Here is a 13,403-nt window from a genome sequence, read left to right as displayed (position 1 = left end):
CTACAGGTTTTAAGTGGTTTTGCTTTATTTAATTTTTTCCTAATGTTTAGCTACTCATCCCATAGAACTGAATTGCTCACAAGAAGGAAAGTCCCAATCAATGTCTTTGTCCTCGATACTGATCCAAGTCATTTAAGAGGTGTCTACCGAACACCAATATACCATTGAAATTTGAAAAAAAGATCATTGCCATGTATATACTTGAAAACATAGTTTCTTCAGTATTATATGGTCTACCCACTCCTGGTGAGTCTGTTTTTCTAAACTTTAGATTTAGCACCAACACAACATTAATTTGGTAATACAAAGATTGAACTCTTTTTTATGAATGCCAGACGTCATGTTAGGATGAAACCGGGCACAGCCCATCACGCGATCAATACCATCACTTCAGTGAAGCATGGTAGTGGCAGCATCATAGTATAGGGATATTCTGCAGCAACAAGAACTGATAAGCTAGTCAGGATAGAGGGAAAGATGTACAGAGACATTCTGGATAAAAACCTGCTGTAGTGTGTTCTTGATCTCAAGCTGGGGTAACATTTTTCAGCAGGACAATGACCAAAAACACATGACCAAGATCTCAAAAAAGTGGCTTCAGAACCACTTTGTGAATGTTCTGAAGAGGCCAAGCCAGAGTCCAGACTTGTAGCCGATTAAACCTTTCTGGGAAGATCCGGAAATGGCTTCACCGACGGCTTCTATCCAAACTGATGGATGAAGTTCTGAAGAGCATGGGCTAAACTGCCTAAAAATATGTGTACTAAACTTGTGGTATCATATTTTAAAAAAACTTGACGCTGTAATTGCTGCCAAATGTGGATGAACAAATCATTAAGTAAAAGATGTGATTACTTATGTAAATTTGATAAATTTTTATAAAATTTAGATAAATCTGAAACTTTTTTCTACATTGTCATAATGGGGAATCTGTGTGAAATTTTGAGGAAAGAGATTAACTTAATGCAATTTGGAATAAGGCTGTAACATGGCAAAATGTGGTAAAAGTGAATACTTTCCGGATGCACTGTACCTTATCTAAGAGCTGCATGTATGCTGGTCACCATTTGACCCATTTGCCTTCTTTTACATATGACCTACAAAGTTTCTAAAAATATTTGACCCCATGCAACAGTTTAAATGCTGCACAGAAACCATGAAAGTATAATGAAAATAGAGAAGTGAGAATAAACTACATCAGATGTTAAAACACAGTTCTCTAGTTTTAATGCATTTCAAGCGAAATGACCAGTGTAGTTATTTTACAATCACATTAAAATGGTCAGCATTAAATCTTAATTTTCCAATAGAATTAGACTGGAAACAGCTTAAAACATATCAGGCAACATTTAAGAAACTGTTAGAACATTACTTTAATTTTGATTTTAATTTAATTTAAGGTTTTGGTTACTCACATTTAGTGTGTACCTTAGTATTTAATTTGTATTTTTGTATTCTTTTACACTTTTGCTTACTGTGTGTTATCTTTGTTTTTTGCCTGGGAGCTGCTGGTAACTTCAATTTCCTGAGGGAGTCTTCCCAAGGGATCAATAAAGTACAAGTCTAAGTCTAAGTCTAAGTCTAGTCATAAAAAAAAAATCAAAAATCAAAAAAGATGTACTCCGTCAGATAAAATGTCAAAAAACGTGAATCTCACTGAGAATCTCTGTCGCTAAAGAACACATAAATCTGGGTGTGTGATTAGTGCAAAAGTTTCCTGGAGTCATAGTCCTCAATAAATTTCTCCATGGCATCCACACAGCGTTTGCCAATGTCCCGAAGGTTCTCCTGCAGCGACGACTGGATGGGACGCTCCAGGGATGGATCCTTTGCAATTAGCATCTTTGCTACAAGGCCGAACATTTCACTCTCCTGGTAGTAAACCTGAAAGGCAAAAATATTCAATGCTTTAGGGCAAAGGAACCAGTGATAGAGGACACACAGAAACAGAGAGGAGAAAAAAACTAATTAAATTATTTTGCCAAAAAAAACTTTCTTCTTCATGTATTATTACTGAAAGTATAATCCTGCAGACTGTTCACAAGAATAGTCTTTGCAGCAACTATTGTGGACATTTTTGCATCAGCATCCATCGCCAGCCTCACATTTTATCGCTGCAGTGCTTCTATATCCCTGCAACCATGGAGATATGAAAAAAAGGAACCAAAGCATCTTCTCCATCAAGTGGGTGGAAACACAAGTACAGTCTCTGACATAAACAGAGAGCTGATGAGCACAGCCTCATGTGATGTCTGTCACATTGAAGGCAACATTAAAGCACGTGCGGAGTCTCTTGTGAGACAGGTGAGCCTGTCATGCTTCTATTTGATCGATTCGAAAACAAAGAGCATGAAAGAAAAACACTCTCAGTCATGTTAAACTGTGAACAAGGCCTTCGTTGCCAGGCTTGGCAAAAAAAAAAAAAAAACCCAGTAATGACACTTCTGTTGCCTCGGGCTCGGCACTACAAAATTAATGTTTATACTACTGCAAACAAATCTTTTGTTGCCTGTCTCATGTCTCCCAGCGCTTCCTAAGATCTGCACTCTGACATTCTTCCTCTAATCCCCGCTTCTCTTATCTTTGCTCTTTCTCGATCACTTTATAACCATTCCTCTCTCAAGACATGTGGGTGAATTGTTTGTGTAATTACACTCTCCCCCCACCTCATCTATTTCTCTCCTCTTCTGTTGGATGGCTCTGTCTCGTGCTGCCGTCTGGCTCGCAGTTAAAGGGAGCTCCCCATCTCTGCTTCGCTCTCTGTGATCTCTCTCTCTGCTTTGGTTTCGCTCGTTTTGAAAAACCTGCAAAGAAAGAGGCCAAACAGGACCAAAGCTTTAGGTATTTCACTGTTAGCCAAAATCGTGCTTGTAAACACAGCTTATGATTGATGTACTAATGAGCATCCTGAAACGTTGCAGCAAAATAAAGTGCAGGTTTCACCTGACATAATGTAAATTACAAAGGTTTTCACATACCTTAACACATTTTGTCTCAGTACAAACATTTGTGTATTTTGTTGAGATTTTCATTACCCTCTTTACTGTGATACCTTAAAATTCAGTGCAGCCAGTTACCTTCAAAAGTCATCTGATTCCTAAATGCAGTCAATCTATGTGTAATTTAGTCTCAATATAAATCCAGGTCATCTGGGAAGGTTTCAGAGTATTGTTAGAAAACATTACTGAATAAACAATGTCACAGGACATAAAGGAACAGTGCAGACATGTCTGAGGTAAAACTGTGGAGAAGTTTAGGGCAGGTTAGTCTTAAAGAGAATGCCCTAGGGTCAGAATATCTCATGGAGCATATTCAGTCCATCTTCTGAAAATAGAACTGCAAACCTACCAAGACCTGGCTAAACACAGGGTACACTGGAAGAAGATGTGTTTAAGGTTTGAGACTGGCATGGTTCGCTCAACTACCATGGAATATTTTAGATCTTAGTTTAGAGTCGTATATGAGAACGGTCCAGTCAAACTCCAGACCTAAAATCAACAGCAATCTGCTGCAAAATCAAATCATGTTCCCCTTTTCTTTCAATTCACCATTTTCGACAACTTTGTTTTGATGTCTATCTTAAAATCCTAACAAACGCAGATTTTTCTGGTTGTAATGCATCACAGGGAAACCAATATTTCTTCAAGGCTTAGACGCAACAAAGTGATACAGTATAGTGTAGTATTTATTGGGATTGTCAGGAAATGTACAGAGATAATTAGCCATTATGCTGGGGCGTATGGTGGTGGTTTTTGCAGCTGGAATTCTGATTTTTTAACACAACCAGAACCTCAACTACACGTACGCATCAATGCACATTTTGCCGCTCGCCTTTGCAAGGTGGTCTTAGATTGGTGTGAAGTTAGCTGGATGTTTCCATAACTTTCAAGTAAATCAAACAACCTGTTAATCCAGATGTAATGAGTCACACTGACTTTTTCAACTTCCAAATAAGCATCAGGTTGGTAGTTATCTCCCTAATTACAAAAAAAAACATATATAACAAACAATAATTAAACATTTATAGCTATAATAGTGTTGCAAAGATTGGCAGCCAAGGAACAGAGCTTCATAACACACAAATGTATTTATTGACTTGTTCTTTGAGGCAATAAAATAACTTTTAGGACAGTATTAAGACAGGGAGGTAATATTTTGCAATTATCTATGTAATTATGCTTTTGTGCACGAGAGCAATGGATTTTTAAATTAGGCAATCAGCTTAAGTGTAGTATCTGACAAATACTGAGGAAAACATATTTGCTTTACATAATGCCTCAATTTTTATGCATTCCAGACTAATTGGATAAACTAAAATAATTGTAAAAACTGGTTTTTTTTTATGATTTGGATGCAAATCCTGTACAGTCACTAAAAGTTGATTGGCAGCTAACGGTGGTTCAACAATGAGACACTCTCCCCCAGCCTCCATCTTCCTCTTTTCCTAATTCCTCTAAGCACTGCAGACATTCAGCCTCTTTGCTGTGCCTCTCATTCAAAATCGATGATTATTGTTTCTGTTTTGCATCTCGCCTCACTCTAAAAAACAAACCAATTCTGAGAACACAGGCCACCTCGACAGGATGCGCTAAAAGATCCACCTGCAGATTGATGTTCTAGCATCAATATCCACACATGATTCTGTTTTACATTTAAACCTGCACGGTTATACAAATTGGGCTTGATGGGAAATGTAAACCAACCTCTTAGTTTTGCACCACTTTCCTGAATCTGAGCTGAAAATAAATTCTGATGCTTTTCCTAACAGATAAATCATCTGTAAATACAGATCATCTAACTCCACTGTCAGCTCTTTCAAGTCCCAAGCATTTCTCAGTCTTCACCATGCTAAACAGATGATGTACTATATCCTTGGATCGGAGTCTCTCGTTTCAGTCCTCCTTACTGTTCGTCTCAGATGGTTCTGGTCCAGGTTTCATCTTGGATCCATCTGTCCAGAGAATCTTGTTCCAGTACTGTGCACCATATTCATAAAGGCCTGCTTTGATTGCAGACCTTTATAAAACGCCTCCTCATGAATGTTGAGATAGCATGATGCTTCAAAGCAGATTGCGTTTACCAAGAAAGTAGTTCATTTGTGTTCTTCATGCAAAAATTACGAGACTAATTTATCAACACATCCTCGTATTCACAAAGTTACAGACCATAAAAGGAACTGCAATATGCAAATTCAATATCCAGAATCTTGATCTTATTAATTTGTCGTGAACAGCAACAGAAAAGACTCAAGAGAACAAGATTCTCTTGGGTGTACAAGAGAAAAGAGGAAAATGTGAAATGATGAAAAATAAACCAATAAATCACCCATTGATCAAAATGAGATGCTCTTATCAGTGATCAGCATGTACATGTAGTAAATTATCCAATTTCTTAAATAATATTAATATTTAATTAAGTTAAAGTTAAGTAAATACACTAAATGCCATTCTTCCAGTGTGTAACTCTACCAACGAACTGCATGTTTTTTAATATATTTGCAGGGACACTCTATCTCAGTCTAAACTGAGATAGACTTGTGTTTACTTAGTCTCATGTTAGATTCTAAACTACTATAGCGTTGTGAAAAATGGGGTGCACCAATAAATCAGTCAGCAAATATTCTTGCTACGTTTCATTGTCAGTCAAAATCGGACCCATTTTAGATGGGTAATCGACGATCGACCAGAAAACTGTAATCAGCTGAGTTATATTTATTTAACTTAAATCTGCAAAAGCAATTAAAAGCCTAATCAGTGCATCACTGGATTTCTAAATGCAACTTTGATAAAGACCTTATTTTTAAATCAAAGCTCTATATTTTAGCCACATTTGAGAATGTAATTCAAAATGAACTGTGACAGCAGATTGAATCATCTGCATCAATAACAGGCAAAATGAATCCAGATGAACAGTAGCATACGTAGGAGCAAACATAAGTACAATGCAGTAGACAAAAAAAGAAAACGCTAAGCAATAAAAAAGAAAATCACAATAACAAATATAAAACTAGGAAACATATTCTCCAAATAGAAGTAGCATTTGTTACATCTAAATTTTAATTTCTCATTAAAATCTTCTAGTAAGAATGTCACATCTTGATTGTGAAAACAGAAAAAAATCTAATTATTTGAGGACTTCTAACCACCACACCAATGAGCACTTGATTACAGATGCCTTTCAAGATCTGCATGTTTAATTGAATCAGTCAGATGTTATGTGTATAATTCCAATCCTGATTTGCCAGTGAAGCAATCTCATTGACTTCTTCACCAGGGGACCGTTAACCATCCCTGCTCATGTGCATTTTCTCTAAAAAGAGACGTTTTAGAAAAAGAGAAACAATATCTTCAAAAATATACATTATCAAATATTTTCGTAGTTTAAAGAAAGCCTTGGCTTTCATCATTTCAGCCTCACTGCAGCAGCAACCAGCTGCAGTTTATCACGTGCAGCTGCGCTCCACGCTGTGCTCACATCAGCAAAGATAACCATGCAATCCTTTGATTTCAGCCACCTGAGCCGCTTCAATTAAAGCTAAAAAAAAAAAAACCCTCTGTGATCTACACTCCTGTCTGGAGAACAAAAAATAAAAATCTGTTAATGCTGTATGGATGCTTGCTGGATGCATAAATTAACAACCATATCAAAGAATAAATATTTAACAATTATAAAATGTAAAGACATTTTAGCTTAAAGAAGAGAGAATTTCTCAGAGCAGGCTGATGATGATGACAATCAACAATCATATTTATCAGTTAATGACTGTTTCAAAATATTCAGTTTCAACATTTGCTGATCATGGTGTTTAACCTCCAATCAATTTTCTTGGTTAAAAAAGGAAGAATCTCTTTTATATTTCCGATCTGATAAAGTAAAATCAAAATAAAGATAAAACCCTTAACACGCATAAACCTAAGAATACTTTATAACCAAGAGTGAGTATATTTATGAAAATCATGTAATCAAACTGGCAAAATGTGCCACATTTAATGGCCAGCAGGAAACGGTAACATTACTTTTAAGGATGTTCACTGACAGTTTAATATCAATTTTAAGGCTATGTTCTACTGGGAGATATCAGTGAATGTTCTCTGAAGGTGTAAAATCTTTAGAGAACATTCACTCAATACTTACAAGTCTTCTAATCTTTGGAGAACTTTCAGTGAATGTTGTTTCTAAATGTTGTTCCAAATTACAAAGAATAATCTTGTGGAAACTACTAGGCAGGGATGGTTGGTATAAGTGGGCTAGTAGGGCTAAGCCCTCCCTGACGTTTACAATAAAGTTGTTAAAATAAACTACTTAAAAATAACTACCTAAAAATAAATACATTTTATAAATAATGTATCACATTTTGTTAAATTTTCAACAAACCTGGTGTCAAACCGCTTGAGGAAAATCCAGGGGTCTTTCCAAAGGGCTAACTTCTGACAGCCCCATTCAGCGTCACTGTCTGTCACGGCTCAAAATGATTGAAAGGAGTCGGTTTGCGGCACATTGGGGCTAATTTTAGTCAGCCCAGGGCCAGCCCATGGCCACAGGATTCATCCAGTCAGGATGGACTTTCCTCGAGCTCAAGTCTGTGTGGGCGTGGTTTGGCGTAGACCGAGAAGGAGCGATGGCGAGTAATATTAGCATAAATGAGGTGGATCATTTCACCTTTTTGCATCCCATAAAAGTCGTTAAAGTGAGTTTCTCTTTAAATAAGGTAGGCCTCATTTAAAAACATATTGTATCTTGTTTCATTTTATCAGTGTGATTGTGTCCAGTGTTGGGGAATTAATGCAGGGGAATTAACTGCAGAGGATCTATGCAATTGGTCTTTGGTATGTTTCCATGGTTGCTTTTTTATGGTTGTCTGTAGCAGGTTTTCTCCTTATTTTTCAACTTGGATGGGTCTCTCATTGGAATTAGAAAAAAGAAACGAAAAAAAAAGAATAAAAAAAAAAAATATATATATATATATATATTTATATATAAACACATTTTTGAATCTGCATTGGGGGGTGTAACACACAGACTTCATATTAGCCTACCCTTCAAATATCACCACCAGCCGCCTCTGCTATTAGGGAATGTCCACCAAATACTTTCTAAAGGTTATGTTATAAAAAACTTTCACTAACCTTGACAGAAGCTTTATGGACTCTTCTCTAAATGTTCCTAAAGATGATCTGTAAGTTTCAAAATGAAACTCTTTGCGAAGCCTTACTTTTTAGTTCTGTGTAACTTTTAAGAAACTTTTTCTGCTGTAATTTTTAACTGTTTTTACCACAAAGACTTAATTTAGTGAACATAATAAAGGTTACTTAAAAGTCTACTGAACATCCTGTGAACAGTGTTTTATCTTGATACTGTTCCAAGGACCAGAGGATAAAACTATCCATTACGAGAATGTTTGCTGAAAACATTCATAGTCACAGACCTTCTAATGTTCACTCTTTAGATGGGCTTCAGTTTTTATGCTTTTAATTTACCGTTTTTGTATCAGTATGAAATTAGCGGAAGTTCTAACAAATAAATCAACAACTGTGGTAAAAAAAAATATTTAGATAAACATCTAGCACAGAAAAAAATGACAATAATTAAAGATGGGTCTCTAAAGGTTTTAATATCAATTTTTAAGTGAAGGTGTAAGAATGGAGCATATTTTTTGCCTGTGAACTTACAGTGATCTGTATGTCCTTGTCTCTGCTGGAAGTGGACCTTGGTAAGACAGGCCTAGAAGCTGGAAGACACACAAACCACAAGGTCAGCTCAGCAGCACAGCGAGAGATTTCACCACACTAAACAAGATAAAACACCTTGCATATTTACAAGTATTTTTTTATTGAACCGATGTTCCACCTCTTGTTAATTTTTTCCACCGTTGAGATCTGAGATCAATACAGATTTTTACATGACCTGCCAGCCTTTGCAGTGCTGGAATGCAGTATTCCCATGTAAAGCCGTAGCTTTGTTATGGTTCATTATGTTCTGCGGGTAAATCTCTCCCTCTCTTCATCTTTCACACTCTCATATACACACAAATCAGCGATGAGTCACCATCATCGCACCATCACTCAGGAACACAAAAAAAACCTGCTCCACACTCACACATGCACAAACACACACCTCCACAGTGCTGCAGTATGCGCACAAATAAAATGGCTGTGTGCAAGGGAAGATAAAGATACTCAGCACCAGTTTATACTAGCAAAAATCTGATACGTGGATTTTCAGTGTTACAACCATAGAAACACACCACCTTTTTACTGATAAATTGTGAACTCCTACCACTAACAGACCACAAAGATATTGTTAAGAATCTAACAGATGTGTCTCTGAAAAAAAAGCAGCACCACACTGTTCAAAGGGGGGGAAACAAGCTGGCCTGCAAACAGCTCAGTGATGACATGATCCATACACTGAGAGCAGGATCAGCTTTATGTAACTCTGGTTTGTTGCTACTAGAGTTTCTACCTACCTATCAGCAGATACAACATGCAACTGCCTCCAAATGTTTGTTGCGCAAAGAGCTCAAGAAAACAAGATAAGTTCCTTAACTTGAATACACTTCCATCTAGTGGCATCCTATCATACTGCAATTAGTCACATTGGCCTGTTTTTGTGAACAATGTTTTTTCATCCAATGTAAGTCACCAAATAATGGTTTGTAAAACAGGCCAAGAGTACCACAATTTAATACATTGCAATTGCTATGATATGTCCTATTATAGTATTTGACGATAGGACATATATTTCAGCTATATTATAAATATACAGTATATGCATATGGTGCCTATCTCCAGCAAATGTTTCAGGTGAGAGGCGGAGTACATCCTGGACAGGTCGCCAGTCCATCACAGGGCAACACAGACACAGACAGGATAAACAACCATGCACACGCACACACTCACACTCACTCACTAAGGAGAATTTAGAGAAACCAATTAACCTGACAGTCATGTTTTTGGACTGTGGGAAGAAGACGGAGTACCCAGAGAGAACCCATGCATGCACAGGGAGAAATTCAAATTCAGACCCCATGCAGAAAGACCCCAGGCCGGGAATTGAACCCAGGACCTTCTTGGTGCAAGGCAACAGCAGTTGGCCTCTCTTTCTATCAACTGCGACACTGTGCGGCCCAATTTTATTATTACTTTGTTATTTTTATAATTAACGTGATTAACATAAATTATTAACCGTAAATGACAGCTTCTTCATGTATTTGCTGCAAAATAAGAAAACTTACAATAACTATGAAGTTTAAACATTTCTAAAATGTCTATGACAGTGGAAGATAAAACACAGAAACCATTCTGCAACATATTCAGCCTTCCTGTTATTTGCTGACATCTTCTTCCTACTTTAGTTAGCTGGCAGCCTGAGTGAACAACTGAGATGTCTTTGTAGAAAACACAATTTCATTTCAGAAGAGCCTTGTCATGTATGGTGCACTCACTGATGCTAAAAAGGTAACGGTAAAATAAGATCATTAGAATCACTGGGAAATTTGTTTGTGAATCTCTTGTATGAACTAATGAATGGGCCTATTATGGGCTGTTTTATAAACAGATTAATACATTTGGTTTTGCAGTGATATATAATGTATGAGATGTGTGTGACTTAGATTTTTTCTACTACAAACATAAACCTACTGTTTTGTTTTGAAGGTGAACTTCTCTCAGCGCTCTCTCTCTGCTCGTGATGCTGCTTTTCTCTCTCTTTCTCCTTCGGCCTCTCTTTCTCCCTCTGCTTCTGCTTCTCCTTCTCCTTTTCCTTCATTGCGAGCAACCAAGGTTTAGGTGGAGGGTAATCCTTGCGATGGACGTAAGCCTGATTCTTCAGGTAGTGATGGTGTTGACTGTGGAAACCAGTTTTGTGAAATGAATGGTGGTCTCCTGGAAAACTGCATTATGGAAGACATTTAAATGAAATTAGGTTGAATTAGTTACAAATATATACTTTATAGATTATATAATAGTTTAATAAGTATATTTTGAGCCTCACCGAGGCTTGTAGACATGCCCTCCAAACTTTGGTTTGTAAGACCTGGATAGCCATGCTCTTGGTGCAGATGGACTTCTCACTCTTCTGATTGGCCTCTTTTTAATCTGTATTGAGACGTAAAATAATTCCTCACACATACTAAAATTACAGAATCGTTTAAAGTAAAAAGGTCATTTTGAGTCAACGGGCTGTACCTCGGCGGGAGAAGCAGTGCTGCCAGTCAGCTTCTTGTCAGCCTGCGAAGGTAGAAGATGATATTATTAGAACTGGTAGGAAACATTTTGATAGGAAATGGATTAAAATGTTTTCACATTTAAACTTCTTTAACATTCAACTTTAAAGATTAAAAACTTTTCATTTTGTTTTCTGACACTAAGATAACATTTGTAGTTCAATGAAAAAGTAACGAGGTACATAAATCATTCAATTTTTGTAGATGAAGAACTGGGAAAACAATCCTGTGAGAAAACACTGGATTAAAAAACATAAATAAATAGTTTAAAAATAAATCAATACATTTTCTGGGATCTCAAAATGATTTAAAAAATAAATAAATAAATAGATTAATATTATATAGTTGTTTTTTTTTCTTTCAACTACGAAGCAAAAAATCCAACAATTGTGCAATGACACTAATTTAAAATAAATATCTTGTCCTATTATGTGATAAACTATATGTTAAAAGCAGTACCAAAGAACAAATACCTTTCATTTATGTGAATTCTGTCTGCGACTTCAAATGTAGTCTATTTCTACAAATGCGTTTAACCACGAAATCACCCTACCTTTATTAATTAATGTGTATGAAGCTCATTGGCGCCCTCTTGTGATCCTTATTACACTAAACTTACTATCAATACTCCATTAGAGTTGTTGACGTCCTGACCTGACAGAGCCATTAACCACCGTGTTTGTTATTATTTTAAAGTGGAACGGCAGGTCCACAACCTTAAACGCTTCATCACTGTGTACATCCAACAAAGCTAAGCGTTAAGTGCGTACCCGTCACTGTATTTATGTATTAATTTAGTTACCTTGCTTTCCTGTGTTTCCGGCGCTCGTGCATGGTCCATTTCTGCACCCTCGCGGCTCATTACGCTTAAGTCCAGCTTATTGATTTATTTTTTCTCCTGGAGTCGAGCCGAGCAGGAAGAAAGAGTGACCTTTCATATTAATCCATCGGAAAAGTGAAACTTATCTATCTTTGCCTTCCACTTGCCATAAAATAACCAAAGGAGGGCATTTCTTTCACCTGAACAACTTAAAAACAGTGCCCCTTCGTGTCCCGTACCTCGCTTTTTCTATGGTTTTATATGCAGGAAAATAACTCGACGCTCGTTACTTCCTTTTTCACCTCTTGTCCAATCAGAGCCAGGCTTCGGTGATACGAGCTTATCAAAAGCGAAACAAGAAGTGAGGAACTGTGCAGAGGGCACGCCACTATGTCCACTATGATCAGCATGTCGTTTGACTTGATTAATGTGTTTTTGTTCCGTTGTCACAGCGTGACCGTGAGGTTGAGAATAAGGGTTTTAAAAGCTGCGGGTGGTGTAGTTGGCTTCCCGAATGTTGTTGGGCCTGTTTGTGTTTCTCTGTAGTAACTTCTGGAAAGGAGCTCCCAACAACGCAGCTATTTTTCATGTACCACGAGCATTTCCAGGAAGCACGTGTCTACAGAATAATTAAAATCGGCAGTAAAAACTTTAAAAACGTTCGCCAATACTACAGTATTGCGTAATGTACTCAATCTTTTGTTTGATTTGCATAACGTGAAGACCAAACCTGTCGAACTACTGTGAAGTGGGAGTGCCCAGGTGTCAGGTGTTGACTGGGAATTGTCGGGCTCAGTGTTCCGGGTATTTTTAAGCAGAACCCGTGACATTAATGTAGGAAGTAGCCCTCAGATTTGGCTTAGGTCTATGCATTTTGTATTTTAGTTTATGCTATACAACAGTACCCCATTTCACAAACATCCACAAAGTACACCACTGGCTTACAAGTGTTCATATTTGTTGTTTAAGTTATTTTTGATGTAACTAAATTTTGTTTAATTGACTATTAAAACTGATGTATCCCTTCTTTTCTTTTTTTTTTTTTTTTTGTCATGACCTTACAGGCCAGGATGTGAAACTGAAAATTGGCTAACAACTCACTCTGCTGCATATTCTTGCCTTCATCAAGAAGACAAGACAAGAATTTGTCTTGTCTTCTTGATGAAGACAAATTCATCAAGAATCAATTCCCACTGATTTTTGCTTTATAGGCTTCCCATACTGACCCTGATCCTTTGTCAAAAATCTGATGACCGGTTGTAGCATCCTTGGAGCAGAATTTGGATTCAAATTAAACTAAATAGTTTGAATCCACTTAACCCTAACCCTAACCCTCACTTATAAAAGGGGAGTAAAGGA

The 13,403-nt window shown here is 37.0% G+C and overlaps 1 protein-coding gene across 1 annotated transcript; it reads right to left on the bottom strand.

Annotated features, from left to right (window-relative positions):
- Positions 1-1,197: 1,197 nt before the first annotated feature.
- Positions 1,198-12,560, bottom strand: LOC116728778 (periphilin-1). Its single transcript, XM_032577101.1, has 8 exons — positions 12,027-12,560; positions 11,187-11,228; positions 10,993-11,096; positions 10,641-10,891; positions 8,670-8,728; positions 2,667-2,804; positions 1,586-1,884; positions 1,198-1,372 (listed from the first exon to the last, which is right to left on the bottom strand). Exons 1-7 carry the CDS (start codon positions 12,084-12,086, stop codon positions 1,702-1,704), a joined length of 837 nt encoding a protein of 278 aa, XP_032432992.1. The 5' UTR covers positions 12,087-12,560; the 3' UTR covers positions 1,198-1,372; positions 1,586-1,701.
- Between the last annotated feature and the right edge of the window lie 843 nt (positions 12,561-13,403).

Source organism: Xiphophorus hellerii, chromosome 1 (genome assembly GCF_003331165.1).
Source record: "Xiphophorus hellerii strain 12219 chromosome 1, Xiphophorus_hellerii-4.1, whole genome shotgun sequence".
Classification (NCBI taxonomy): Eukaryota; Metazoa; Chordata; class Actinopteri; order Cyprinodontiformes; family Poeciliidae; genus Xiphophorus; species Xiphophorus hellerii.
Note: the sequence above shows the minus strand (reverse complement) of the source record. Positions and strands in the feature narration are given on the sequence as shown.

Coding starts and splice junctions, on each gene's coding strand:
- LOC116728778 (XM_032577101.1), bottom strand. CDS start 12,086: ATGAGCCGCGAGGGTGCAGAAATGGACCATGCACGAGCGCCGGAAACA. Junction 10,892..10,992: donor GGGCATGTCTACAAGCCTCG/GTGAGGCTCAAA, acceptor TCCATAATGCAG/TTTTCCAGGAGACCACCATT. Junction 2,805..8,669: donor ACAAGGACATACAGATCACT/GTAAGTTCACAG, acceptor CTTTCTTTGCAG/GTTTTTCAAAACGAGCGAAA.